This window comes from Pagrus pagrus (genome assembly GCF_965226575.1).
Source record: "Pagrus pagrus genome assembly, chromosome: 19".
Classification (NCBI taxonomy): domain Eukaryota; kingdom Metazoa; phylum Chordata; class Actinopteri; order Spariformes; family Sparidae; genus Pagrus; species Pagrus pagrus.
This window is the reverse complement of record NC_140203.1, coordinates 7,610,161-7,636,328: the sequence shown is the minus strand read 5'-3', so window position 1 is coordinate 7,636,328 and position 26,168 is coordinate 7,610,161. Positions and strand designations below refer to the sequence as shown.

The following is a 26,168-nucleotide window of genomic DNA, read 5'->3' as shown; positions in this document are numbered from 1 at the left end:
GCTGCTGTCACGCCTGGAAATCAGTGGAAAAGAGAGTTTGAAAGCATCTTTTATTTTATTTTATTTTTATTTTTTTTATTTATATTCTCTCAGGAGGTGATATCAGCCTTGCGAGGAACAGGACAGGAGGTGACTTTGCTTCTCTGTAGACCTGAACATGGGGTTCTTCCTGAAATGGACACTTCAGCTTTAGTGAGTCAGTAAATAACACTCTGTAACTGCTGTGTGGACCAGGAATGTTTGGAAGCTTTATTTTACCTTATTTCTTCCCAGACGCCCATGTCATCACCCCGAAAGGAACTGGTGACCCAGCCAGAATCCAGCCTGAGCTTCGGCAAGACAGCCTCTCCTCAAGCCAAGAGGAGTCAATGTGCGGTGGAGGAGGCCCTGGAGAGGCTGCGGCTCAAAACTCCCGGCCGACACAACAGCTACAGTGACAGCACCGACGGGGACGAGGAGGTAGAAGAAGCCTTCAGCCCGAGCACTGTGGAGCACAGTAGGCAAACTTGGGAGCGGAGCGTCTACCACACCCCCAGCAGTAACATGGGACTGGGACGCTATGACAGCACTGGCCAGCTGGACGACACCATCCACTCAGCCTTCTACTCCCCCAACCTGTCAATGACGAGATCGGACCTCAGCAAGAGGTACCATATCAGTGATAATATTATTAGCATTTGCAATAATTATATTGTCTGATTTCTCATATAGTTCTGTCTTGACTGTTGTTTGGACAGGTGTCCTTCTTCCCCTGTGGACGTGGAGTCACCTGCCCTGCCTATGGTGTCCTCCACCTCTGCCCCTAGCCCAGATCCCCTGCCTCCTCCGCTGCCTCTGCCCTTAAACCTCACCTTATCAGGCAACGGACAGGACATAGAGGAGTTTGTCCCGGTAAGGACTAAAGAAGGGAAGTTTAGATAGAACTAGAAAGTTTTACCATTTTTACACCAAATTTCTACCAAAAATAGGCATTTGACTCTTTTCAAAATTGGCATGTCCATCCAGAACTACTGCAGAGTCATTTGAGCCAGAAATTAATGCCGATTGTTCTTCTTTTAATGAAGACAAAAGCCCAATATTAGTGGGTGTTGTTCAGTGTGAAATGGGGATTAGTGATCAAAACATTTCTGATAAGTCAGACTCTCAAGGAATTGCACTAAAATGCGGTTCAACATTTTGAATCCTCTAACCGAGTTTCATCTCTGTTTTCAGGAAGTCGAGCTAAAGGTGTCCTTGGTAAAGTCAGAGCAGGGCAGCCTGGGCTTTACCCTCACCAAAGGTAACGATCATGGGTGTTACATCCATGACATTGTCCAGGATCCAGCCAAAGGAGATGGAAGGCTCAGGCCCGGGGACCGAATGATTATGGTATGATTCATCCCTAATCCCTTATTCTGGTCACAGCCTACAGCATGTTTCAGTCATTTCAACCGTCCTGGAAATGGTTAATTTGTTTTCTTGCCAAGAGCCAAGTGTGTTTCCCAAAAGTGTCTTACAGTTCCTTTATATTGTATCTTTTATCTCCAGGTGAACAACACTGATGTGGGCAATATGGGCCACACGGAGGTGGTTAATCTTGTGCGTGCGGCCCCCCGTGTGGTTGACTTGGTGGTAGGGAGGGTCCTGGAGGCTCCGAAGCCCCCCATAGAAGCTCACCTGCTGCCTGACATTTGTTTTAAGGGTAGCCAAGAACCGATGGGTAAGAAGCAGCCCTCATTAACAAGATTAAACATCTCTTGCACAAGTTAAATTCAGGCACTGGATATCCACTGTTCATAGGTCTTTTTCCCAGATGTGGCATAAAAAAAAAAAATCTAGCTCAAGTCAAACTAAATTGCCTTACTTTTTGTTGTATCACCAGGTTTGGTTCTGGATGGTGGCAGTGACAGTATATACAGTGTCTTGTTTGTGAAAGACATTGAGCCGGGTTCAGTGGCCTTTGAGGAGGGAAGCCTGAGATCATTAGATCTGATCCACTACATCAACGGTGCTCCCACCCAGGACCTGACTCTGAGTGAGAGCACCAGACTGTTGGAGCTCTCCCTCGATGACCTCTCTCTCAAGGCCACCAGGTAGTCTAACAAAAAATTAGCATATTTTTCATGCTGAATTTGTTGTTATATGATCTGAATGGCTTTTTTAAAAAAGCCCCAGATACATCATTTCACTAACTTTATTTTTCTTTTCTTCTCTCTTTGTCAAAGGGATGGAAAGCCGGTTTCTCCTGGGCAGAAAAGTGTCTCTTTTCTTAACAACAACAATAGCCCCAAGGTTTCCTCCAGCATGAATGGTATGTTTCACATCTTAGTGGTGCCACCTGTAAAATAAATAAATCATTTGTATTATTTTGCATAATTGCAACCTTATTTTCTTTAACAGGGTTTCTTAAAGGAGAAGATCCAAGAGATACAGAATGTCTTGCAGCACTTTGTCCTTCAGAGGTAATTTTGATATCATTTTATTTTTATATTCAAATAATGTTGAGTTAAAACTTCTTCTACTGTGGAATTTCTTAAGATTTCTGTTAAGAAATTTCAAATTTTTGGTGACTATTAAGTTTCTTTATTGACCCCTATAAAAATTGTATTGATGTGTTAATGCTGATGTGATGTGGATGTATACTCTTGTCACAATGATATTTTGATTACTATCAATGCTTCACTGAGCTTACATCTTACAGCATTCTTTAATTCATTAGCTTTGCCTTCTTAAAAGCTAATTAACTACCAGACAGTTGTCTAAACAAATGCGTGATCACCTTTAACTTGTTTGTTTTTATGAATGTGCAGGAGGAGGTCATAAAGCTGGATCTGGAGAAGCCTCAAGCAGGAGGTCTGGGTTTCTCTGTGATTGGAGGGGAGAGGGGGATCTTCGTCAAGTCCATCACACCAGGAGGGGTAGCAGAGTCCTCAGGGAAACTGCAAGTGGGAGACAGGCTGCTGAAAGTGAGTGATGTTTGACATTTGCTGCTCAGATTTCAGGGTCATATTAATAAATGTACTTTTAAACTGTCTAACAAATGTAACATAACATTTGATCGGCTGTTACATGATTGTGATTTTGTATTAAACACTATTAAAGTTTCTCTGGATGTTCTGGGACGATACACAACCTTCAGTGAAGAGATTAAATTATGATTGTGTGTTTCTTGCAGGTGAATGAAGAACTAATGACAGGAGTGTCCCACACCAAAGCTGTCACCACCATCCGTAAAGCTAAAGGCCTGGTTCAGCTCATGGTGTCCAGACCACCGGACCAGAACCCAAGCACATACCTGGCCTACCTGCCCATCAACTCTGACAAGTGCAACGGAAACACAGGTACGAACAGAGATCCAAAACATAGGATTTCTATCCTTTTAATAGATGTTTCACATGTTTTTTTATCATTTACAAAGCTCTAAAACTCTTTTAAACCATATTGTGACTTGCATTCGTCTTGTAATAATTACACTTTCCTTCCTGTGTCTTTCAGACATGAGTGAGGACAGTGGGGCAAAGACTAAGCTGCGTGCTCTCCATGATGAGCTCAAATCTGGCAACTATCCTGCAATACCACCAGCAGGTAATAACATATTACATATTACAACATAAAGTGCTGAAATCTCAGCAGAACAATGTTTAATTTACAAACACATTTCACAGACTATGAAGACGGTCCAAGAGAGACGGAGCACAGCGCAGAGCTTTCAGAGGACACAGATTGTGATGGATCTTCTTTACCTGAAGACTCTCCTGAGGTACAAATCAAATCTGACATCAGACTTCATGAAACATAAAACTATACGAGGGCTAATCAGATAGTTTTTGTTTAATTTGTTTATGATTCTTCCACAACAGAGTTCCCGGAAAGTGGAATGGCAAGAGGAGAGTGTTGACGATCCAAGGAACGAAAAGTAAGATTTGTTTTTTAGGACGGTGAATATATTCACACGATTCTCCTTCACATCTCACATTTACGTTTTTGAATCAACAGCTATCTGCAAATGAGTGCCGGACAGCCAGAAGAAGATGAAATCACATGGGGAAGTGATGAACTACCGATTGAAAACATGAACTTCAAATCGAGAGATGGTAAGACGGACTTTGGATTTCAGATTTGACTCTAAAAAAGTTAAGTCTTTGCAACAAAATAAATTGACGTCCGGTAGGAGAGTCTCCATCAGATGTAGTTATCAACATTTAATAAGTTGGAGTGAATAAAGAGGAATTAACAGGTCTTAGAAATGTTATTCCATGCAGGCCAGTCTCTCTTTTCATTCTCAGTGTTGTGTCATTAGAGTCGGGTATTTTTTAATATCAGAACTCTCATTTTATTTTGCAGTTTCGTGACTGACATAAAGTTTTTGGGCCATTACTTTTGACATTTGAACTGTTTTGTGTCTTAATTCTGTCTTTCCCAGATGGGCCAATTATCACCGAGGATGAGCTGACCTCTTTACCCCTCGTCAAAGTGGTCCCTGACGGCCAGTACACAGGAGCGAAGCTCAACACCGTGGTGCGCATGATGAGAGGCCTCCTCGAGCAGAAGGTCCCACTGCAGGAGTTTGAAGTGAGAATCTACTTAAAATTTCATCGGCTGTGAATTTTTGGCATGTCATGACATTTTTATGAACATCTGTTTTCCCTCCTGGCAGAATCTTCAGAACCTCCAGCCTCTGGACGACTGTTTAATAGGCCAGACGAAGGAGAACAAGAAGAAGAATCGCTACAAGAATATTGTTCCCTGTAAGAGCAGTCACAAATGTTCTGGTCCATATTTATAGTGTTTCATAACAGAAAATTAAAGCTTTTTAATAAACATCACTAAATCCAGTCCTTGATACTTAAAGGGACAGTTCACCCCAAAATCAGAAAAATATATTTATTCTCTTACCTGCAGTGCTGTTTAAGCATCTAGATTGTTTTTTAGTAATTTAGTACCTAACCAAGTATTTTAGTTCCCTAAACTTAACCAAGTATGTTTTATGTTTTGCCTACACCTAGCTAAGTAATTTAGTTCACTATACAAACAGTGACAGTGAAAAGAAACGGAAAATAATAAGTGAACTTACCTACATGAAACTACTCACAGCGAGGTCTGTGGTGTCACTTTAGCGGCGCTTTGTGCAGCGCAAGCCGAGTACCATCCAATTCCATCATATTCAATAGAAGGCATACATCTCTACAACTGAAAACTCTGCAACGCACACCAAATGGATAATGAGTGAACAGCACCACAGGCATGAAGGAAAATATATGATTTTGATTTGGGGCTGAACTGTCCCTTGAAAGTGTTGGACATGTTTAAAATCTGATTTTCCTGTATATGCATCTAGTTGACACAACTCGGGTCGTGCTGGGCAAAGATGGCGGCTACATCAACGCCAACTTCATCAAGATGTCAGTGAAGGATGAGAACTACTTGTACATCGCCTGTCAGGGACCCTTACCCACGACTCTGGGTGACTTCTGGCAAATGGTCTGGGAGCAGAAGTCTAACGTGATCGCCATGATGACCCAGGAAGTAGAGGGAGGGAAAGTGAAATGTCAGCGGTACTGGCCGGACACACCAAGGACGGCAGAGATGGTGGACGACAGGTTACAGATCACGCTGATTAAAGACCAATATCTCGACAACTTTGTCATACGACTCATCGAGGTCAAAGACATCCAGGTTAGTTTATAGCTAATTTTCTTATGACAACTTGAGCCATAGTAGACACATTAACCTAAGAGTTCCTCTTTCCTCAGACCAATGAAATACAGCGTGTAACTCATCTGAACTACACGGGATGGCCCGACCACGGGACGCCCACACAGCCCGAGCAGCTGCTCACATTTATTTCTTACATGAGGCACGTTCATCGATCGGGGCCCATCATCACACATTGCAGCGCCGGCATCGGTCGATCAGGGACCCTCATCTGCATAGACGTGGCTCTGGGTCTCATCGGTAAAGATGCTGATGTAAGTAGACGGAAGCTTTTATTCTTGTTTGTATTATTTTGTTCACGATCACAATCTTATAAACTTTTTCTTGTAGTTTGATATTTCAGATGTCGTTCGGAACATGAGACTTCAGAGACAGGGAATGGTCCAAACAGAGGTGAGTTTTAAAGTTCGCTCTTTGAATTTGATTCTACACCTCTTTGAAATATGTCTTTCGCTCACACGTTTCCTGTTTTGTTTTTTTTCTTACAGGACCAATATATTTTCTGCTATCAAGTGATCCTCTATGTCCTCAGATGCCTTCAAGCAGAGGAAAACATCTCAGGATAGTAGAAACCACATTTGTCGAGGCTGGGTGACTGTTTCACAAGAGCAAAAACAAAAATGGAGGAGAGTTGACACAGGCAGAAATTGCCAAATTTACACTACATGTTTTTAAACTGCCTTTAAATATTCAGTTCACTTGAGAGTAAATCCTTTTAAAGAAGTCTATATTTTTATGTTTGCTTTTTGAGTTCTCTCTCTTCGGCTGCTACTCCCTTACAATGCATTTACGAGAACTGCTGATTGTATTTCTTATCGTCACCTACAAGAGAACACTTATGGGGTTTTTGTTTTTTTTCGAGATTCTTGAATATTCTAAAATAATTATGAAAGTGATCAACGACTTCGTATTTTATGTGGAACAAAATTGTACTTGTGTATTTTAAATCCTATTTTGATGCTGGAACATGCCTTGACAGAATACTATGTCAGTATTTGCTTTGTAAATCTATTATACAGTAATTGCTTACTGCCTGAGGGTAAATGATGGAATTAAAAGTGTACATATTCATCTCCTGAAAATTAAACTGGATACGTTTTAAATGTTATGTAGAGGAAAGTTTCATTTGTTTTAAAAATCCGAAATATTTTTCCTTGACTTTGTTGTTTTATGCATATTACCTTCATATATACCTTTACTGTTCGTGTTCATGCTGTGTATAAAGGTTGCCATCACAACTTCATTTATAGAAACGATATTTTTCAAAGCTTGCTGTCTAACAAAACCACTGATAAGTCTGAGGAAGAGAAGCTACAACTCGTGCACCTGTGTAAAGGCTGATGACTTGAAATGTACTTTATTTACGCTACAAGTTACTGCACAGTATTGCGATAATGAGAAGCTGTTCTGAGGCTGTTAGGGGAGTGATGACTTTCCATTCTTAGAGCAATAATTTGTGATGACATTCTGCTATATATGGTGTTGATTTGTCAACCTAGGGATCAGACATCTTGGCTGTAATGCCACAGGAAACGACAAACTGGCCTCAAAACTGACCATAGAAATTATTAAACAAGTCTGTGCAAAGATTGAACATTGGAGAATTCATATTTATATATTTTTCTTGCCATTTACAGATGTTCATGTTACTGTATCTGTTCTCTATGGATGAATGCACACTCCTGAGCTATCTAATGGAACCATGTCATTTTCCAGAAATACAGAAGCAGGAAGCTGTAGGTGTTGCTGACAGTGTTGTGTTGTCTTGCACCAGTTTCACCACTATGTGGTGCCAAAATTATCCCATCACTGTAAAATAATTCTGGAAACATGGCCATGTCTCCAGAAGTCTTTTAATGACATCACACTCACTTGGCTGTTCAGTTGCCCATTTAAACAAAATAAAGCTTATATTGCTGAATGTGTTTGACAGATATTTTTCTTTGCTATTTGAGATACAGCAGTGCAAATCGTGCAGAACTCACCATTAAGCGATTAAAAAAAGATCAAGCGAATCATAATGATCTCTTTCGAAAGCTCCTTCCCGGTTAAAATATCTTTTTAATCATGCTTTTTATTGTTTCCTCACAAAAATGTACACAGCAACCAAAACCCCTAGCAAACAAAGTAGAAAGGGAAATCAGTGAAAATGTCTCAGAGTATTTTGTAAGAAGCTGAGTATGAATTTACACATGGTGTGCCTAACTTCGATTGTTGTGGACAACCTAGATAGCATGCTAATGCTAGCCTGCTGGTCGCTGTAAAACAAACTGTGGGTTAATGTAACGTAGACCACTGAGGTAAGTAAAAAAATATATATTTTGCCCCCCAAAAAATGTATTATAATCTTTTAAGTCTACAATTTATTTTTACCTTTTCTCAGTGCAACCATCAAAATGAGAAATGTGATCAATGTGTCCAAGTATTGTGCCTTCTGAGAACGGTTGCATATTCGTTAGCATATAAAATGTTACGTCTTCCAAAAGTCTGTTATATTCAAAATGAAATCTCACAAATATAGGATAACATTTGTCCTATTTATTAATAGAGTAGTATATAGTGCACCTTTAATAAAGGCAACAAATTGCAAGGAACATTTGTTTTGTTGTCCCATTTTCAAAATATAACAACACGGACAAGAAATGTGCCTTTCTTTTTCAGAATACAACATTTTACAGAGAAAACAAAAACAAATTTATTTTTTTTTAAAAGATTGGTCTCTCCATTCATTAACATACAAAGTTTTTCTGAAATCTGTCCCATGAGGGAAACCGGAAGAGGCGTGGCTTCGGTTCTCTATTACACCTAGACGTGAAACAAATACAGTTACAAAAGGCCTTACTTAAATATTTAGCGTATAAACGTTAAATATCCACAACAACTTCTTCATAACGTTATGACGGGACGCCTCGTACACACTCCGGTACAGGAGGCGGCGCCGTGCAGCGTTAACGTTGGTTCGTAGCCTACAAGTAAAACCGAAGAAGAAGAAGAAGACCACCGGAAGTGACGTGTGGACTGTGCGCTGTTAGTTAAATGGCAGCCTGCACATTTGCCACGCTTGCCTTGTAAAATCGACTTTTACGTAATTTTTTCCCCAACATACTCGCATAAACATCTTCAACCATGTCCGGGCGACACAACAACAAGCTGCCGAACAACTTGCCACAACTGCAGAATCTCATTAAAAGAGATCCGCAGTCGTACGTAGAGGAGGTAAGTGCTGTTAGCTAACAATGCTAAAGTTTTTAGCTAGTAGTTGTAGCCTATGAGGACTGTCAGTACACCGCAGCAGTGGATGAAAAGTGGTTGTTGTTGTGTCTTTGACAGTTTCAGCAGCAGTACCGACACTATCAGTCCAATGTGCAGATCTTCAAACTGCAGCCTGACAAGCCGAACAAGGAGCTGGCAGATCTTGTCATGTTTCTCGCTCAGGTACTGTACCAGATGTTTACCTGTTAGTAATGTGTAGTACCTCCCTACTTTCTGTATGTTGTGTAGTTACAGTTCAAGTTGTTCTTCAGGTTGGTCACTGCTACCTGCAGCACCTGTCCACCTTTCCACAAGAGCTGTCTGAGTTACTAATGAACCACCACACAGTCCTGGAGTCAGACCTAAGAATGGTGAGAACATCTGTCAGCACCACAGCTTGTTTTTTTATCTTTATTAAATGTGAAGTTTACGTCTTCCTCCTCCTTTACTAACATGTAAACTGTGTTGTTTTATGAGAATTTCTCTGGTAAAGGTTTTCTGTCCTCGCTCTTCTCTTCTTCTTGGCCTAAACTTACCTTTGGAAGCTTTTATTGAGCTGTCTTCTTTTGATTTTGTATCTTCAAAATAAAAAATAGCAATCAATTAATCTATTAGTTTCTTGTAATAGCTGTTTTTTTTATGCAATTGATATGTCTCTTAAGTTTGACATTATGTTGTGTGTCCCCTGTCTGTATCAGACCTTCTGCAAAGCGCTGATTCTCCTGAGGAATAAGGATCTGATCAACCCCTCTGGCCTCCTGGAGCTCTTCTTTGAGCTGCTGCGATGTCACGACAAGCTTCTCAGAAAGGTTAGAGCGCTCAGCCCTCAAATATCTTACAGCAGCCTTGCAGTCGGTGGATAGTATTTCATTTTTGCCAAGAAATTATAGTAGTGTTATAGTGTTTTATTACATACTTAAGTAGTTTCTATCTGAGGAGAAAGGAATCCATTGGTAGCAGTTTGGAGTAGAGGGTGAATGTGTGCAATTAGTCTGTACCGAGGTAATTGCTTGTGAGCACTTTAAATAAATTCAACTTCTGTTTTATTTGCGGCATTTTTACTGTGTTGTACTGCAAAAGAAGGACATCTTTTCCCCCAGACTTCTTGACTGTGCAGGACTTAAATATTGCATGACTGTAGCAAAAATCACCCAGAAACTGCTTGGGGTTCACAGGGTTAAATGTTTGCATTACTTCCATGTTGTGCTCTTCGGTTGTTTCCTCTTTCCGATATAAACATTTTGCCTTTCTCTCTCCACAGACTCTGTACACACACATAGTAGCAGATATCAAAAACATCAATGCAAAGCACAAAAACAACAAGATTAACACAGTAAGTGCACAAACTCAATTGTGTTACGTACTTAATTTTCTATTTGTGTGACACAGCAGCTTGACACGGTCACCGCTCACTCCCTGTTATCCTGCTGTGTGTTTCAGACGTTACAGAACTTCATGTACACCATGCTGAGAGACAGTAATCCCATCGCTGCAAAGATCTCTTTAGACATCATGGGGGAGCTTTACACGAGGAACATATGGTGCGTTTTATTAGTACACTGGACATTATTTTGAATAAGACCGTGTAGACTTGGCTATTTTTCACATGATTGAATTTGTGTCACAGGAATGATGCCAAAACAGTTAATGTCATCACAACGGCATGCTTCTCTAAAGTGACAAAGGTAAGTTTTTTCACACTGAAAACAACAATGCTTTACTTGTTTTGTTTATTATTAAAGTATCAGCTTTAACTTCTCCTTTGCCTCTTTTCCTGTTTAGATCCTTGTTGCGGGTCTTAAATTCTTTCTGGGCAAAGACGAGGATGAGAAGAATGAGAGTGATTCAGAGTCAGAGGCAAGTACCAAAAATATAAAATAGCTCGATAAAGGAAACTTTTCTCATTGTGATTATTTCTGTATTATAATAATATTTAAGATACACAAATGTGTTTGTCGTGCCGTTCTTGTTAAGAATCAGTCTTATCTTTCAGGCGGAGGGACCAACAGTCCGTGACCTGAAGGTGAGATTCAACACTGGCAAGAAAACCACCAAAAACAAGAAGAAGATGGAGAAAGCGATGAAAGTCCTCAAGGTACCGCTGCTGTTACTACTGCAGAGTCATGACTCATACCGTCACATCTGTGTTCAAATTGACTGAGTTTATTGTTTTTAACGCTTCGGGCAGAAACACAAGAAGAAGAGGAAAGTAGAAGTGTTCAATTTCTCTGCTATTCACCTGATTCACGATCCGCAAGGTAGGCTCACCCGTCACCTCCACAGCAACCGCAGCACAAAGAATTTGTTTTTGCAGAACTCTGAACCATCAAACGTCTGTTTTTATTAAGATTTCTCAGAGAAACTCTTGAAGCAGTTGGAAGGCTCTAAGGAGCGCTTCGAGGTGAAGATCATGATGATGGAGCTCATTTCCAGGCTAGTTGGAATCCATGAGGTAAGATGAATGAAGACTTTTTAGCCTGATGGACGGTGACTGAAACTGGCCATCAAAAATATCTGTGACTTTGTACAGATCAGTGATTAATGATGGCTGATGTGCAGGATACACATTATTCAAAGGTATTACTGATGTGGTTTGAATAATATTTTCTGTTATTTTCCAGCTGTTCCTCTTCAATTTTTATGCCTTCGTCCAGAGATTCCTACAGCCCCATCAAAGAGGTAAAAATAAATAAAAAATAAAATAAATCAGTCAATGACGATCTTTCTCTTCAGTTTAAAATATCTTCCCCCAAAGTTCCCCTTAAAAGTTTGATCTCGATGACGCATTTTAAACAAACTGTCGTCTTTTCAGAGGTGACAAAGATTCTCCTTTGTGCCGCCCAGTCGTCCCATCAACTCGTCCCACCAGAGGTATGTTAAGATCTACTGGATTCATTCGGTACGCCGACACATGTGGACTTAACGTAGTGGATTCCAGCGTAACTGTTGTTATGCGTTTCCACAGGTCATCGAACCTGTAATCATGACCATCGCCAACAACTTTGTGACAGACAGAAACTCCGGGGAGGTCATGACTGTGGGGTGAGCAGCGGCCCTGTCTACTTCCTGGTTTAGCTTAAAACGTGTTCAAACCAAAAACAGTAATAATAATAAAATCCATAAATTTCTTTTGTAACTAACATACCAAGTATTAAATTTGACCCCTTTTTTGTACTCAAGCATCAACGCCATCAAAGAAGTGGCGGCCCGCTGTCCACTGTCCATCAATGAAGACTTGCTGCAGGACCTGGCGCAGTACAAGACCCATAAAGACAAGAGTGAGTGACTGTCCGTATTTTTGTCTTTTTACAATTCTTCTGGATGCGCTGAATAAAGAGATTGTTGCACATGTTTGCATTCACAAAACAACATGTTTTTGTCCGTATTTGCCCTCAGATGTGATGATGTCGGCCAGAGGACTGATCCAGCTGTTCAGGAGTCTTAATCCACACATGTTGCACAAGAGGGACAGGGTGAGCCAGCTGTGAACACTGAAATGATGTCTTTTACTTACAACACCAGTCAGTATTGTTTGCATAAAGCAAAAATACAATTTCTTTATATATGATGAGTCATTTGGGTCATTCCAGGCCAACTCATGAAGAATTCAGAACCTTTCCCAGTTAGTGTCGTCGATTTTCTCGAGAAAATTCATGCAAAAACTTATTTTAATTATGATTTTTTTAAAAGTCATTTTCATTATCATTTAGCGATTCTTTCTTTGCGTATTCTTAACCTCAACAACTGCTTATTTTTCCACCCTATTGGGCTGAAATTTGTACTGAACATCCAGGAAACAGTAAAGATGATTTACATCAAAATACAGCCACTGAATGGAGCAATGTTCTTTAAAAAGAGTTACAATCCCTCAACGTGCTGTTTTTTTTTTTGACATTTTCCCGTGTGGTTCAGTTTGATCTGGAAAGAGGTACTAAAAATGATGTTGCATTTATAGAAGAGAGTGGTGGCGATAGATCCTAATGGGAAAAATAAAAAAATAACTGTAAACTCTTCCTCTTGTTGTCCAGGGGAGGCCTACAGAGGCTTCAGTCGAGGCAAAGATCAAAGAATACGGAGAGCTTGAGGCCAAAGACTACATCCCCGGAGCTGAAGTCCTGGAGGAGGAGGGGGAGAAAAAAGAGGGAGAGGAGGACGAAGGTGAGCATATCGTATCACTGAGTCCATAGGATTGGGTTACAGTGTCTGAATTCATCTGTAAAACAAAATCCAGTTTCAAACTAGGCTCTGCGATCAATGTCAGCCTAATATTTTTCATCCTGCACAACAGATGGCTGGGAGAGTGCCAGCATCAGTGACGGCGATGAAGACGGGGAGTGGGTAAACGTTCACCACTCGTCTGATGAAGACACAGGAGAAGTGGTGAGAATGAAACCGCCACATCTCATCAAACTGCTGACGGTTGATCATGCATTGTTCTAATGTCGGGGCTCTCTGTGTTTGTGTAAGGCCGAGAAGCTTCAGAGTATTCCCGTCGAGGAGAGAAAAGCCAAGGCGGCGGCTGTCAGCGGCAGCAGGCTCCTCACTCAAGACGACTTCAAGAAGATCCGTCTGGTGCAGCTGGCCAAGGAGGTCAACGGTGCGCCGGGCAAGGGCCAGAAGAGGAAGACTGTGGACAGTGACGATGAGGGAGACAACAGGTCAGAAAGCTACTGACGCCTTGCATTACATCAATGACAAAGAGGAGTTTGTCTTCAGAATATATATACTTCTTAACGCTCAGGTCTCAGATTCCTTGAGTGTAAAGTTGATAAGGAAAGATGATCAAACTAAGATTTCTGTATATTTGTTTCTCAAATCTTTCAGAGGGGAGCTGCTGACCTTGAGGAATATTGAGAAACTACATAAGAAACCTAAAGCAGACAAGGAAACGCGCCTGGCAACAGCAATGGTAAAACCTCATACTGACTGGAGGGTGGTTTGAACTCATCACTGGTCCTATGAAATCACGGTTGCTCAAAGAAGTGTTTTACTGCTGGAAAGACGTCTCCTGCATGAAAACGGGCTGTTGATGCAGTAGAAAAACAAAATAATTTTTAATTAGCAAAGTTAGTTTATCTAAATGTTCTGTCACCTAATCATATCAGCTCTAACCATGCATGTGATTCTCCAGGCGGGACGGACGGACCGGAAAGATTTTATCAAGAAGCACACCAAACTGAACCCACACGCCAGCACGAGCAACAGGGAGAAGAGGAAGACGAAGAACTTCATGATGATGAGACATAGTCAGAACGTCAGAACGAAAGGCAAACGCTCCTTCAGAGAGAAACAGGTAGGTCGCACCCGTCGGAATGAGCTACTGTATATGACCGTGGATTTGTGAAATATAAAGACAGGACAGTCTTGCGTTTCAGCTGAATATTCTGTTTTTCTTTTGCAGATTGCTCTACGGGACGCCCTCCTGAAAAACAAGAAGCGCAAGTAGGACACGTGGACATAATGTAATATCGCCTCACAATGTCTGATAATATTGTACATCCTTCAAGCAGTCTGTAAAACAGTTTATTATCGTATTATTTTCAGCAAATGAAGCACATGCTTTACACTGTTGTGAAATAAACAATCTTTGATAATTGTGTCAATGGGTCTTGTTTTGTTTTGGTTTGTTTATGGTGCAACTCGTAGTCCCTCCCATAGAAACTGATGAATGGCCTCCCATTGGTCACAGTTTTGTAACTCTTTAGATTGAAGTCTTATGATGTGGGTATTATTTTGACAGCTTACACTGAATACACTGTTTTTAAGGTTTAAATCACTGTTGTAAAACTTCTGAGGAGACAGTTTTGTTTTTGCAGACTTCTCTGTTTTATGTCAATGGGCCTGGATCTCATAAACAGTACTTTATGGCTATATTGGTTTCCTATATATTTCTAAATATATATTTTTGCACTGAATATGTAGTGAATTTTAAAATCTATCCTCATCAATAACCTGTTTTCAATATTACTGCTTGGCGTTGCTGAACCATGCTGACATTGCACTGATATACAGTAAATAGAAGATAGGAGGTTTTGTTAATGTATAATTTTAGAAGCGATTTAATTGGCTCATATAGTTGTACAAGAATTGTAAAGGCAGTGTAACATTTCCTTACTTTGCACATTGCTCCAGTGCCTTATTTTGAACACGGTGTCATTTACAGGACCAGGAGACATATAGGCCTTATTTGCCAACTAAGCAATGTGAGACTCTATGCATCTGTCTGCCATTACTGCTTTTTTTATATATATATATTATAGAAAAAAACTTGTTCTAATCCTCATTCAATGTTGGTAGAGATCTTAGAGACAGGTGTCTGTTAATCATTTATTTTTCTTTACAATCAAGGAAGCAATAACAGCAAGTAGGCTACTCTTCTTAACAATACTGCATGTAAATAAACTGGAAAGTGCGTTAAACTAAACTAAATGTGGAGCTTCTGACATACATTGAATCCAGCAGTTGTTCAGGTAATGCTGTAAAACTACAATTCCCATGAAGCACCTGGAACCACAACAAACGTGCTAATGCCAAACATTCCGCTCAACGAAGCCGGCATTTTAATTCTTGCTGCGACATGAGGTACATAAATTAAATATTTATGACTTAACCCAACGATTACCTGCTGGTTCGTACTAATGTGTGCCATTCTGCGGTCAGTATTTTCGCTAATTTCTCGGTTAAATCATTTCCGTTGCCTGCCAGCTAGCTAACATTAGCTGTCGCACGGATGCTAGTCTGCCTGCTAGCTGCTGTTAGCAAACAAGCTAACCCTTAACGTCCATCTCCTTAATGTTATTCTAGTAATGCTGAATAGTTTTAAGTGTTGTTGTGTATTGTGTGGTTCAAAAAGAGAAACTAACACGTGCTTTATCGTTAGAAATACGACGTTCACATGCGGAAATATCAACTACCAAACCTATAACACAAACTGTGAACGTGTGGTTGATGTTACAGGTTTTATTTCAGCATTTCTCCCTTGTTATGCCTGATATTTGTACAAACTTAGCTGGGATGAGTACGAGTGTTTCCTGGGATCGCACCCAAAAACTGTGGGTACGTCAAATATTATTTTAAGTGACCTCTGAAGCTGCTAGCTACCGTTTACATTAAACAGCTAGGTGTCATGTTTGCAGTGCAGCTGCCTGGTGTTTTGAATATTTGCATCGATCACATCTTCTCTGGGCATCGTATTGTAACTGTTAAAGCTTCTTTGTTACATATACACTACTCAAAATTAGCTAGGCATATTGGGATATTCAAATAAAAGTGTCATTATTTTTGGAGACTGAAACTATTCACAAAACTCTAATAATTCAGATGTGTCTCAGACTAAACAATAAAGTGAAACACTAATATATCCCAATATAAAACTAATTTTAAGTAGTGTATATGGGTCACCTTGATGTGTATTCTGGGCATGTCCGAGATAAAGTAGCCTGCAGACTTTTAGACCTGAGTAAATTATATGTTTGATAGGAGGATAAAGTTAAGGTAAAACCGATGCTTGATTTTTGGGGCCGATATCGATATTAGTGATCCAAACATATCGTAGTTGTATATGAAATGATAAGGAGAAGTAATGAAAGGTTAAATTGCACATCATATCAGAAATATTGTCCCTGATATTGTAAAAGTAGGATTGTTAATGCACGTTAAAGATACACTTCCTTCAGACAGCAAGCAGTATCTGCTACACACGTATAGACGAGTGCAAAACAAATTTGTTTGCTACATATGTGATTGAAGGTTTAGGAAATCGTAAAGTTGCACTTGTGTCATGTAATCAGAAGAAACACAATTCACAGACTGGGGTGAAGTTATGTAAAATACAAACTGTATACTTGACATTCATCACTTTATGACAAGCTGCCTCACTCTCAATCTCTCCAAACGTGGTAAGGGAAGTACAATGATCGTAATGCAGTCTGCAGGAAGCCGGCTCATTAGTTGGGTAATAACTGTAGTGTCGCTGATCAAAGGACAAACCGCAGAAGCACTTGTGCAAATCCTGCGCGCTCTTACAAGAGTGGATGAAGTATCTGACATGACAGTAGTATCTTCTCATCAGTGCACACCCGTTTTTTGTTTACCTCTGTGCCCAATGTGATGTGCTGTTTGGTGGACAGATGCATAGAAAAAAAGGGTATGGATTTAAAACAGAGGGTGCTGTCGGCACGTTGTTTTTTTAGTTTGCGTTCTGTGGAGTTGAGTGTTCGTGCAGTACATCTCTGTTGTTAAATTATTGACTGCATCACTCTTCCTAAATAATACAACATGAGGATGTTATCATCTTAAGGCCCTGAAAGTGTTCCAGCCGACCCTGAACCCGTCTTTGACTGAAGCCGATCTTACAAAGCGCCTACATGTGTTGAGATGAAGCCTGTCCACGGACCTACAAAGTAGAAGAGAAGTGGGGAGAGCCTTTGATCACCAGTGCATATGATGGCACTTGATGTTTCTGCTCTTATAGCTGAGAGGACTGGTGATGAGGGGGCGATACACTGAGTCTATTCACTGTCAGAGACCGAGCTTAAAAGAGAGACAGTGCATCATCTGTAATGTGTGGGTGGAGTTTTGCCCTCTGGCTGTCTGCTCTCAGTTTCTCTGTGACAAATCATCAACTGTGGAGATTTTTTCATCAGATTCAGCAATAGGTAGGCATTTTAATGGGTTTGATTGCTTTGTATTTCTCTTCGTGGTGTGCCATGTTAGCGTACAAGAATCTGCTTGTCCTGTCTTTTTTTTCCACATTTGGCTCCAGTCTTTGCTGAATGAGTAAAGGGGAAGTGACACTGACAGGGAGAGTACTACTGAACAGACTTGCTCAGCTGGCAGGCACTAATTTCCCTTTTGTTCCCTCCATTGAAGCCTGCTGCAGAACGTTGTTTGCACTCAGTTGCGGTTCCCGTTTCAGATTTCGAGTTATTCTCAAACGATGCAGTCAATGGCCGTGAACATTTGGCCTCCTTACTATCACTCGAGATGAGCCGTTATTCTGTTGTTTGCTATTGTTTACAACCTCTCAATATTCACTGAGTAATGCAAGTCTAAAAGTCACGATTATTTTTCTTAATACCTCTGCCAAGGAGGTTATGTTTATACGCCTCCAAGTTTGTTGGTTTATTTGTCAGCAGGATTACACAAAATACTACTGGACAGATTTCCACAAAACTTGGATGGAGGATGGAAAATAGACCCCATTATCTTTTGGTACAGAACAAGATAAAGGGACAGATCCTGGATTTTGGAAACTTTTTTTAACATTGCAAGATTGGCCGTTTTAAAAATAAATCCATAATTTCTAATGAGTGAGTACTAAAGGGGAATGCTGGGCCACAGCAGTTTGACCTTGTTATTTGACCACAAAATGTCAGAAAATAACAAAAAAAATGCAAATCACAAGTTGAGGACATCCTCAGATTTCTTGTTTTTTGTGATCAGCAGCTCAAAACTGAACAGTATCAAATAAAAAATAATGTAAAACTGAGAAAAGAAAAATGATTTCTCTCTTTCTTATAGGTGTTGTTTCCTGTAGCCAGCTATGGCACCCGGGGATGTGGTGCCAGACCATGCGAAGCAGCTGAAGTCCAAGGAGAAGCGACCTGGAAACAGGACCTCGAAAGCAGACTGTGAGCCTGACGGGTCCTTTGTCTTTGAGGCTCATGAGGCTTGGAAGGACTTCCATAACTCCCTCAGGCATTTCTATGAAGTGGGAGAGCTCTGTGACGTCACACTGAAGGTAGGTCACTCTGTCCAGACACGAGTAAAGAGAGAGACTTGTTTGTCTGATATTTATGTCTCAGCTGATCGTTGTTCATGTTAAAGGTTTTGATTTAATGAAGAATATTTATAGATGATTTAAAAAGAAAGATGGAAATTTAGAGCTGAGAGTGGTTGTTTGATTTATTTTTATTCTCTAACAAGGTGCCAAATTCACAGTACTCTGTCTGACCAGTCATACTGTGGAAATGAATAAGCAGTGAGCTTAGCGATGCTGTATACTGTATGCTGTGCTTTGTTTCCTGTTTTATAATCGTCTATTTTGTTGTCTCTTTTTGCAGGTTGGCAGTAGGTTGATACCATGTCACAAGCTAGTGCTGGCTTGTGTGATACCGTACTTCAGGTATGTTCTTTTTTAATGTTTTTTTCTACTATAATAGCAATTTTCAGTACATATAAGATGATTTCTTCTTACTAGTGGACACTTCTCCATATTGATTTATCACCTGCTGGACTGTTCTTAAAGCCAAATGTTACAAGTCATTGGATTTTTATGTATTTGCAGAACACAAAGCTTTGTGAAAGATGTTTCACCTTGTTCTTGTCTAAGTTTCTGTTTCTTCCCTCAGGGCCATGTTCCTGTCAGAGATGTCTGAGGCTAAGCAGGAACTGATCGAGATCAAGGACTTTGATGGTGATGCCATTCAGGACCTGGTGCACTTTGCCTACTCCTCCAAGCTCACATTAACTGTCGACAATGTCCAGCCGCTGCTTTATGCTGCCTGCATCCTCCAGGTAAAGAAACACAAATACAAATACTCAAAAAGCTGTGCAGGCATTTTGTTCCCTATGTGAAATGTCTTGATTTCTGCCTGAATCTGTCAGGTGGAGTTGGTGGCGAGAGCCTGCTGCGAGTACATGAAGGCCCACTTTCATCCCACCAACTGTCTGGCAGTTCGCACCTTCGCCGAGAGCCACAACCGCGTGGACCTGATGGACATGGCCGACCGCTATGCCTGCGAACACTTCACTGAGGTAGTGGAATGTGAGGACTTTACATGCGTGTCTCCGCAGCACTTGCGCACTTTATTGTCCTCGAGTGAGCTCAACATCCACTCAGAGACACAGGTGTACAATGCAGCAGTGAAATGGCTGAAAGCCAACCCACAGCACCACGAGGCCTGGCTGGACCAGATCATGTCTCAGGTTAGAGAGCTTTAATCAGAAGGGTTTGTTTGAGCTTATGTAAATGAAAGTTATGACCCACTTTATCGTTTGTCTGAAGGTTTAGCTACATAACTGTGTATAACATTAAGTGTTACATGTATGTGTATAGCTTTATGTAATCACTTTTACAACCCTAATACAAAGTGTAAGCTGGTGTCTCCTTCAGGTGCGCCTCCCTCTTCTCCCTGTCGAGTTCCTGACTGGAACAGTGGCCAAGGAGGAGATGATCAAAGGTAACCTGAGTTGTCGCGACCTGATGGACGAAGCCAGGAACTACCACCTGCACCTCAGCAACAAGGTGGTGCCGGACTTTGAGTATTCAGTCCGCACAATACCCCGGAAACATACTGCAGGTAGAATTTATTTTTAATGATGACCTTTATTTGTAAAGCTCCTTTCATACACAGAATGCAGCTAAAAGTGCTGCAACAAAAGCTCCAGAAACACAGGTTCAAAATCATTCACACATACAAGGAGGAAAAGGGAAAATGGCATTAACACAGTCTTTTGTCAAAGATAAAAGCAGACAACAGCTAATTATAGGCTCTACAAAAAAGGGAAGTTTTAAGATGTTGTGTAAAACTATCCACTGAGTCAGCAAGTCTAATATCTAAAGGAAGAGAGTTCTGTATTTTGGGGCCTTAAAGGCTAAAAGCAGCTTCCCCAGAGGTTTCTGTGGTGACCTCGGGAGTAGTTTAAAGGGCAGCTGTTGAGGATCTTGGTGTTCGTGGAGGGAGTTTGTGATATGAAAGGGGTGAGACCATTTAGTGCCTTTTGAAACTTTGTAACACATGTAAAAACATGTAACATGGATTTTATGGCATTTGAAGGAAGATTCAGCACTTTTTCTTATCATCCTAAAACAAACCAGTCATGATTCAAAAATGCAAATGTTATAACCGACTAGCTGTTTACTGTTCTGAGGTTCTCTGCTCATAAAGTATGATGCATGATTTCCTTTCCTTCCACTTCTTCAGGTGTTTTGTTCTGTGTGGGCGGCCGGGGGGGTTCTGGTGACCCATTTCGCAGCATCGAGTGCTACTCCATCACTAAGAACAGCTGGTTCTTTGGACCTGAAATGAACAGCAGACGGCGACACGTGGGCGTAATATCTGTAGGAGGTAAGAGGGGTTATTTATGATAACAAAGCGGAAAGTAAGAGACGGGGTATGCAAAGATGAACACTTCGGAAAGTTTCGAAATTGAAGAGTGCAGGGAAACATTATGACATTTATTATGCACCCCGGTGCTAGTTTATTTGGTACACTTTGCTAAAATAAATTAATTCTGATACCACAGTCCTGCAAAAAGTTCGACTTTCATAAATTTAATAATGTTCAGTTTTTGTAGAGAACTGTTTAATTAACTTCGTGATCATTTTGGAGGCTGCAGCTGGTGGTGCAGTTGAGCTGCATTGCATTATACAGATGTATGTTTCTGCAACTGCCCTAATATTTAGTTTTGATGAGATAATTCATAAAATGTAGAAAATGAAGTATTTGAATTACAGATTAACTTCAACTTGCAACTGAAAACATACTGTAATCACTGGTCAGGCCACATGATCATAAACACTCAACTTCATATCTGCTTGGTTTCCTCAGGTAAGGTTTATGCTGTTGGGGGCCATGATGGTAACGAACATTTAGGCAACATGGAGTTGTTTGACCCCCTCACCAACAAGTGGATGATGAAGGCCTCCATGCACACAAAGAGGTACACGGACACTACAACAACCAACAGCCAAAACCAAAATTCAAATAGGGCTAGCCCGCAACAAGGCTCCTTACGAGTTAAGAACATCCGATACACAGTTGAACACTCGACACTAATTGTTGCCAAGTACTGTTAAACTAGCAGTTTCCCTATGGGAGTTTTGTATTGCTGCAAATCACACCAAGCCCTATGCTAGCTCGAGCTCTTTAATGACACCAAAAAGTTAATGATAGCATAACTCAGCGATGAGTGCAGGGAATCTAAAGTAACAGTCAATATTTTTTTGTTTTTTGGAGAATGCTGGGTGCTCAGTCCATCGTCCCAATACAAGCCGATGAGCCAGTGGAGTGAGGAAGAGGAAGTGAACTCGTCTAAACTGAATATTTATATCTTGCAATCAGTCCAGGATCAGCTACATTGTTATTAAGTTTTTAACCTGGGCTTCCTAAGACTCACACACAAAATGGTGATTTAAAAAAAAAGGATAGATGTGAAAACACCAGTCTACACAAACAAATGAATAGTCTGGTTGCCAAGAGATGCCGAGAGCTTCTCATGTGATCTCTCATTTTGAGCAGGATTGTCACAACAGGCTTTAACAATAAGCAGAAATTCAAACACTGGTTAAATTAAAATGTTGTTGCAATCTCTTGCCTTAAAACTGGCTCATCTGACAGCTACCTCCACTGTTGCTGTTTAAAGAGTCAAAACACAACCCAGGACAGGCAGTGGAGCTCACCAGGCTTTATGTAAATAGCAGAAATACTGCTTTCAACAAGGATGTATGTGTTTCTCAGGAGGGGTATAGCCCTGGCAGCTCTCGGCGGTCCTATCTATGCCATCGGAGGTCTGGATGACAACTCCTGCTTCAACGACGTGGAGCGCTACGATATCGAAAGTGACAGCTGGAGCTCTGTGGCTGCGATGAACACACCCAGAGGAGGAGTGGGATCTGTGGCACTGGGGGTGAGAAAGTAGAAAAAGCCGATCAATATGTGAGTGATATACGAGTTCTACTCTGGACTTCAGTGCTTTAACACCCTCTCCTCTCCAGAGTTACGTGTATGCCGTGGGAGGCAACGATGGCGTGGCATCACTGTCCAGTGTGGAGCGGTTTAACCCGCACATCAACAAGTGGACGGAGGTCAGCGAGATGGGCCAACGACGGGCTGGAAATGGAGTCAGCAAACTCAATGGCTGCCTCTACGTCGTGGGTAAGAGGAATAAATAAGCTGTAATAACAGATATTGTTGTTTGGAATAATAAACAGTAGCTCCGAGATGTGTTTGCTTGTACTTCAATGACTGAAATTGACCTCAGATTTTATTGGTGTTTCCTCCTCTCTTGATACACCCAAGTCACATGCCTCCTACACACGCAACGTACACTTTATACACAAATGTGTGAATCAGGAAAGACAAAAGTTCATGTTTCATAAAGCTATCTGGTAACTGATTAACAGAGTGTAAGGATGAGATTTTTATTGTGTACCATCTGAATTTGACGAGTCATTGTGTCCTTTGCCACGAAAACATCAGTGATATGTTTCTTTTGATTTTTAACAATTGTCTTCTTTACTTTTTAAAGGTGGTTTTGATGACAATTCACCCCTGAGCTCTGTAGAGCGCTTCGACCCACGAATGCACCGCTGGGAGTACGTGTCTGAGCTCACCACCCCTCGCGGGGGAGTCGGGGTGGCCACTGTGATGGGACGAGTGTTCGCAGTCGGGGGTCACAATGGGAACATCTACCTAAACACAGTGGAGGCTTTTGAGCCTCGAATGAACAGGTGAGACAACAATTTGTTCATTCTTTCACATAAGAAGGGAAAGAAGGGACATTATGTAAAAAAAGTGCAGATACATTTCTGAATCTACACGCAAGATTAAATGACCTACTTTTGGACTGCGTTATTTGTTTTACATGCATGTCTCTAAATGTCTTGAATATTTTCATCTGATTCTTGTTTTTTGTAATTTCTCTCTGTCTTGCGTTCAGATGGGAGCTGGTGGGTTCAGTGTCTCACTGCCGTGCCGGAGCCGGAGTGGCCGTCTGTTCGTCTCACGTCAGCCAGATCAGGGACGTCGGCCAGGGCTCCAGCAACGTGGCCAACTGCATGTGAGCGCCAGCCCACTTATCACCAGGGGACCGACTGCCAGGTCACCATCAGATCTGATCACTGCACAAGCACACGACACAAAGCGCACGGACGGTGACGGAGCGATTTCGCCCCTGCAACTTGAGTACTGTTGCCACTGTCTGAACATCAGCCCGGAACACTTTACTGATGTTCAGTTTGCATACAGTGATTGAGGAACATTAGGGAGGTTTTATTGACTTGAAGTGCACATCTGACAAATCTGAAGTCTTCTCTGGTGTTATTTGCAATCAGTGATGTAGTTATTTGTACTGTATTTTCTTCTGTTTGACTGCCTTGCCACAGTTTTGACTTTCTTTTTAACTTTTAAGGGAAAATGGTAGCTGAACCTTGTATTTAATACTAGAGACTGAGAGGTGAGTTTGGGTTCCAGTGCACATTATGAACAGGGACTTTATAATGGGCCAGTATGAAAGGTCTCTTCTCTGGTTTACTCTTTATCTCTGCAGTTGTTTTTATTATCCAGAGAGATGTGATCATACTGGATTCAACACTTTGTTTGCAGTGCAGCGTGTGCAGTTAAAACCAGGGTTTCCGTTCCGGTCTACGTCCTGGAAGATTTCAGAAATTCTGGACAAATATGTGTTTATCGAGGTCATGAAGACGACTAATGTCGTGCATCACCAACACAAAACTTCTTTCTCTAGAAATTGTGTTTCGAGGGAATTTATTTTGTCGGACAGTGTAACTGGACGGATTTAAATATATGCCAGATCTCAACAGATTAACAGAACGTTAATTCCAAATAACGGAAACCCTGGTCGAAACAAAAGATCCACTGAAATATAAAATCTGAAATATGATGTCAATATGTCCAATACATTTCCAAGATTCCTGTGATTTCATGCCAGGTTAAGCTTCCCTTCAAGCAGTCCGTCTTTGTTCCCCTCTGCAGTAAGCTGGATCGTTCCCCAGCAGCTCTACTTTTAGAGATTTGCCTGTAATGTGTTTGAACAATCATTTTAAGGCTGATTGAGACAAATCAGTCGCTGGTCAGGAGGTGACGGGTCCAAGGAATTTAATCACTGCAAGTGCCAAACACAAAAAAAAAAAAAATCTGGTTCAACCGCCTGCTGAATCCTGAGTCTCCACCTTTTACCTCGACTTCAGGATTGAGAAGACTTTATACCTGAGAGTCGAGGGCTGATCAGAGCAATACGATGCGCCTCTCCACTACTTCTTCTTCTTCTTCTTCTTCTTCTTCAGTTTCACATTATTGTACAGAAATCTGTTCAATCTGACAGACTTACAAATTCGAAATGTTTGCGTTCGACGATAGCTGGACTGTCAGTGCTTTCAGATGTGTATGAGATTGAGCTGAGGTTTGTCTCTGCAGATGGTTTCGTTATATTTTAATATATGGACATTTTGTATAATAAGATAGGTGTATCTTTGCTATTCCTCTTACTACACTATCTAATCCATTGCTGTGCACTATTTTCCTCGAATAGATGTGAAGTCTTGAGTATATTTTTGTCCTAAATGGAGAATTTCATGTTATTCATGTTTGAAGATGTTTATTTAACACTCATGCCTATTTCTGCCCTATCTAAGAAAACATATTCAGTTTTTCAGAATAGGCTGACAGAGTTTAAACAGAAATGCTATATACGGTTTATACAAGAAATACACACATTATTGCACAGTTTGTGTCCTGCCCTTTTTAATACTAGTGCATATTATCAACAATATATTACCAATATTGTTGCTGACTTTGTTAGCAAATCAGACAGATGCTGAGTCTTTTGTAAACTTTACTGTACTTTGTGTTCTTCCTCCTCTTGACTGCTTCCATGTTTTGCTCTTTATTTACATGGTATTGGTATAAATTACAATAAAGTTATGTGTAAAGTTCATTGGTGGGATTTCTCTTTCTTTTTTTTATTGCTTTATTGAATTTTATCTTCTAGTCAGGTCTGGGCCAACAAAACCTTTAGCAATCACATTTGTGGTAATGCCCCTTAAAAAATTAACTGTCGGGTCTGTTTTGAAAATGTTCAATCTTTATTTACATCAGTTCACCAGAGTTTTATAGATTTATACGTTTCTGAACAGTTTGGACTCTAGGGCTGCAAGTAACAATTATTTTCATAACTGATTAATCTGATTAATTTCGAGAATAATTGTCAAGTCCATAAAATGTCTAAAAATTGTTTTTTTTTTAAAATGCTCATAATTTCCGAGTGCCCAAAGTACGGAAACATATTATTTCCTCTGTTTTCCTGTGATAAAGAGTTAAATTTAGTTTTCTTGAGATCACAAGTATCACGAATGAAAAAAGAAAAGCAACAAGTCCTTACACTTAAGAAGCTGACTCATTAATTACTGTCAGTTAAAATACCAAGTAAACATTAAAAAAAAACAAAAAACATGAGGGACGAAGCAAATTCTGGATTAT

The 26,168-nt window shown here is 40.6% G+C and overlaps 3 protein-coding genes across 9 annotated transcripts in view; all 3 read left to right on the top strand.

Annotated features, from left to right (window-relative positions):
- ptpn13 (protein tyrosine phosphatase non-receptor type 13) overlaps positions 1-6,802 on the top strand; it is a 50,215-nt gene extending 43,413 nt beyond the window's left edge. For all 4 annotated transcript variants that reach the window (XM_084383641.1, XM_084383642.1, XM_084383640.1 and 1 more), the window contains 20 exons: positions 94-192; positions 274-647; positions 738-891; positions 1,213-1,368; positions 1,528-1,699; positions 1,862-2,072; positions 2,205-2,290; positions 2,380-2,441; positions 2,790-2,945; positions 3,155-3,320; positions 3,475-3,564; positions 3,645-3,739; positions 3,840-3,895; positions 3,976-4,073; positions 4,403-4,551; positions 4,637-4,727; positions 5,318-5,655; positions 5,733-5,948; positions 6,025-6,087; positions 6,183-6,802. In XM_084383641.1, the coding sequence (XP_084239767.1) occupies positions 94-192; positions 274-647; positions 738-891; positions 1,213-1,368; positions 1,528-1,699; positions 1,862-2,072; positions 2,205-2,290; positions 2,380-2,441; positions 2,790-2,945; positions 3,155-3,320; positions 3,475-3,564; positions 3,645-3,739; positions 3,840-3,895; positions 3,976-4,073; positions 4,403-4,551; positions 4,637-4,727; positions 5,318-5,655; positions 5,733-5,948; positions 6,025-6,087; positions 6,183-6,260 (2,910 nt within the window). In that variant the 3' untranslated portion in view covers positions 6,261-6,802. The remainder of the gene's footprint in view (positions 1-93; positions 193-273; positions 648-737; positions 892-1,212; positions 1,369-1,527; positions 1,700-1,861; positions 2,073-2,204; positions 2,291-2,379; positions 2,442-2,789; positions 2,946-3,154; positions 3,321-3,474; positions 3,565-3,644; positions 3,740-3,839; positions 3,896-3,975; positions 4,074-4,402; positions 4,552-4,636; positions 4,728-5,317; positions 5,656-5,732; positions 5,949-6,024; positions 6,088-6,182) is intronic.
- Positions 6,803-8,701: 1,899 nt separating this feature from the next.
- On the top strand, positions 8,702-14,545 carry sdad1 (SDA1 domain containing 1). The gene is made up of 22 exons (XM_084382390.1): positions 8,702-8,910; positions 9,025-9,129; positions 9,219-9,317; positions 9,645-9,755; positions 10,208-10,279; positions 10,387-10,487; positions 10,574-10,631; positions 10,729-10,803; positions 10,940-11,041; positions 11,135-11,204; positions 11,295-11,398; positions 11,568-11,625; positions 11,759-11,817; positions 11,912-11,988; positions 12,127-12,224; positions 12,343-12,419; positions 12,975-13,104; positions 13,235-13,326; positions 13,414-13,604; positions 13,771-13,855; positions 14,078-14,239; positions 14,348-14,545. The coding sequence occupies exons 1-22, from the start codon at positions 8,821-8,823 to the stop codon at positions 14,390-14,392; spliced, it is 2,061 nt and encodes a 686-aa protein (XP_084238516.1). The 5' UTR covers positions 8,702-8,820; the 3' UTR covers positions 14,393-14,545.
- Positions 14,546-15,446: 901 nt separating this feature from the next.
- klhl8 (kelch-like family member 8) lies at positions 15,447-25,626 on the top strand. Of its 4 annotated transcripts, none has more exons than XM_084383034.1 (12): positions 15,447-15,528; positions 18,469-18,688; positions 19,011-19,072; positions 19,299-19,464; positions 19,555-19,704; positions 20,063-20,249; positions 20,874-21,017; positions 21,501-21,612; positions 22,410-22,578; positions 22,667-22,826; positions 23,200-23,401; positions 23,611-25,626. In XM_084383034.1, exons 2-12 carry the CDS (start codon positions 18,491-18,493, stop codon positions 23,732-23,734), a joined length of 1,674 nt encoding a protein of 557 aa, XP_084239160.1. In that variant the 5' UTR covers positions 15,447-15,528; positions 18,469-18,490; the 3' UTR covers positions 23,735-25,626. The 4 variants fall into 4 exon arrangements, with proteins under 4 accessions (XP_084239160.1, XP_084239157.1, XP_084239158.1 ...); XM_084383031.1 differs by having other exon boundaries at positions 19,555-19,875; XM_084383032.1 differs by having other exon boundaries at positions 15,517-15,601; positions 19,555-19,875.
- The last annotated feature ends 542 nt before the right edge of the window (positions 25,627-26,168 follow it).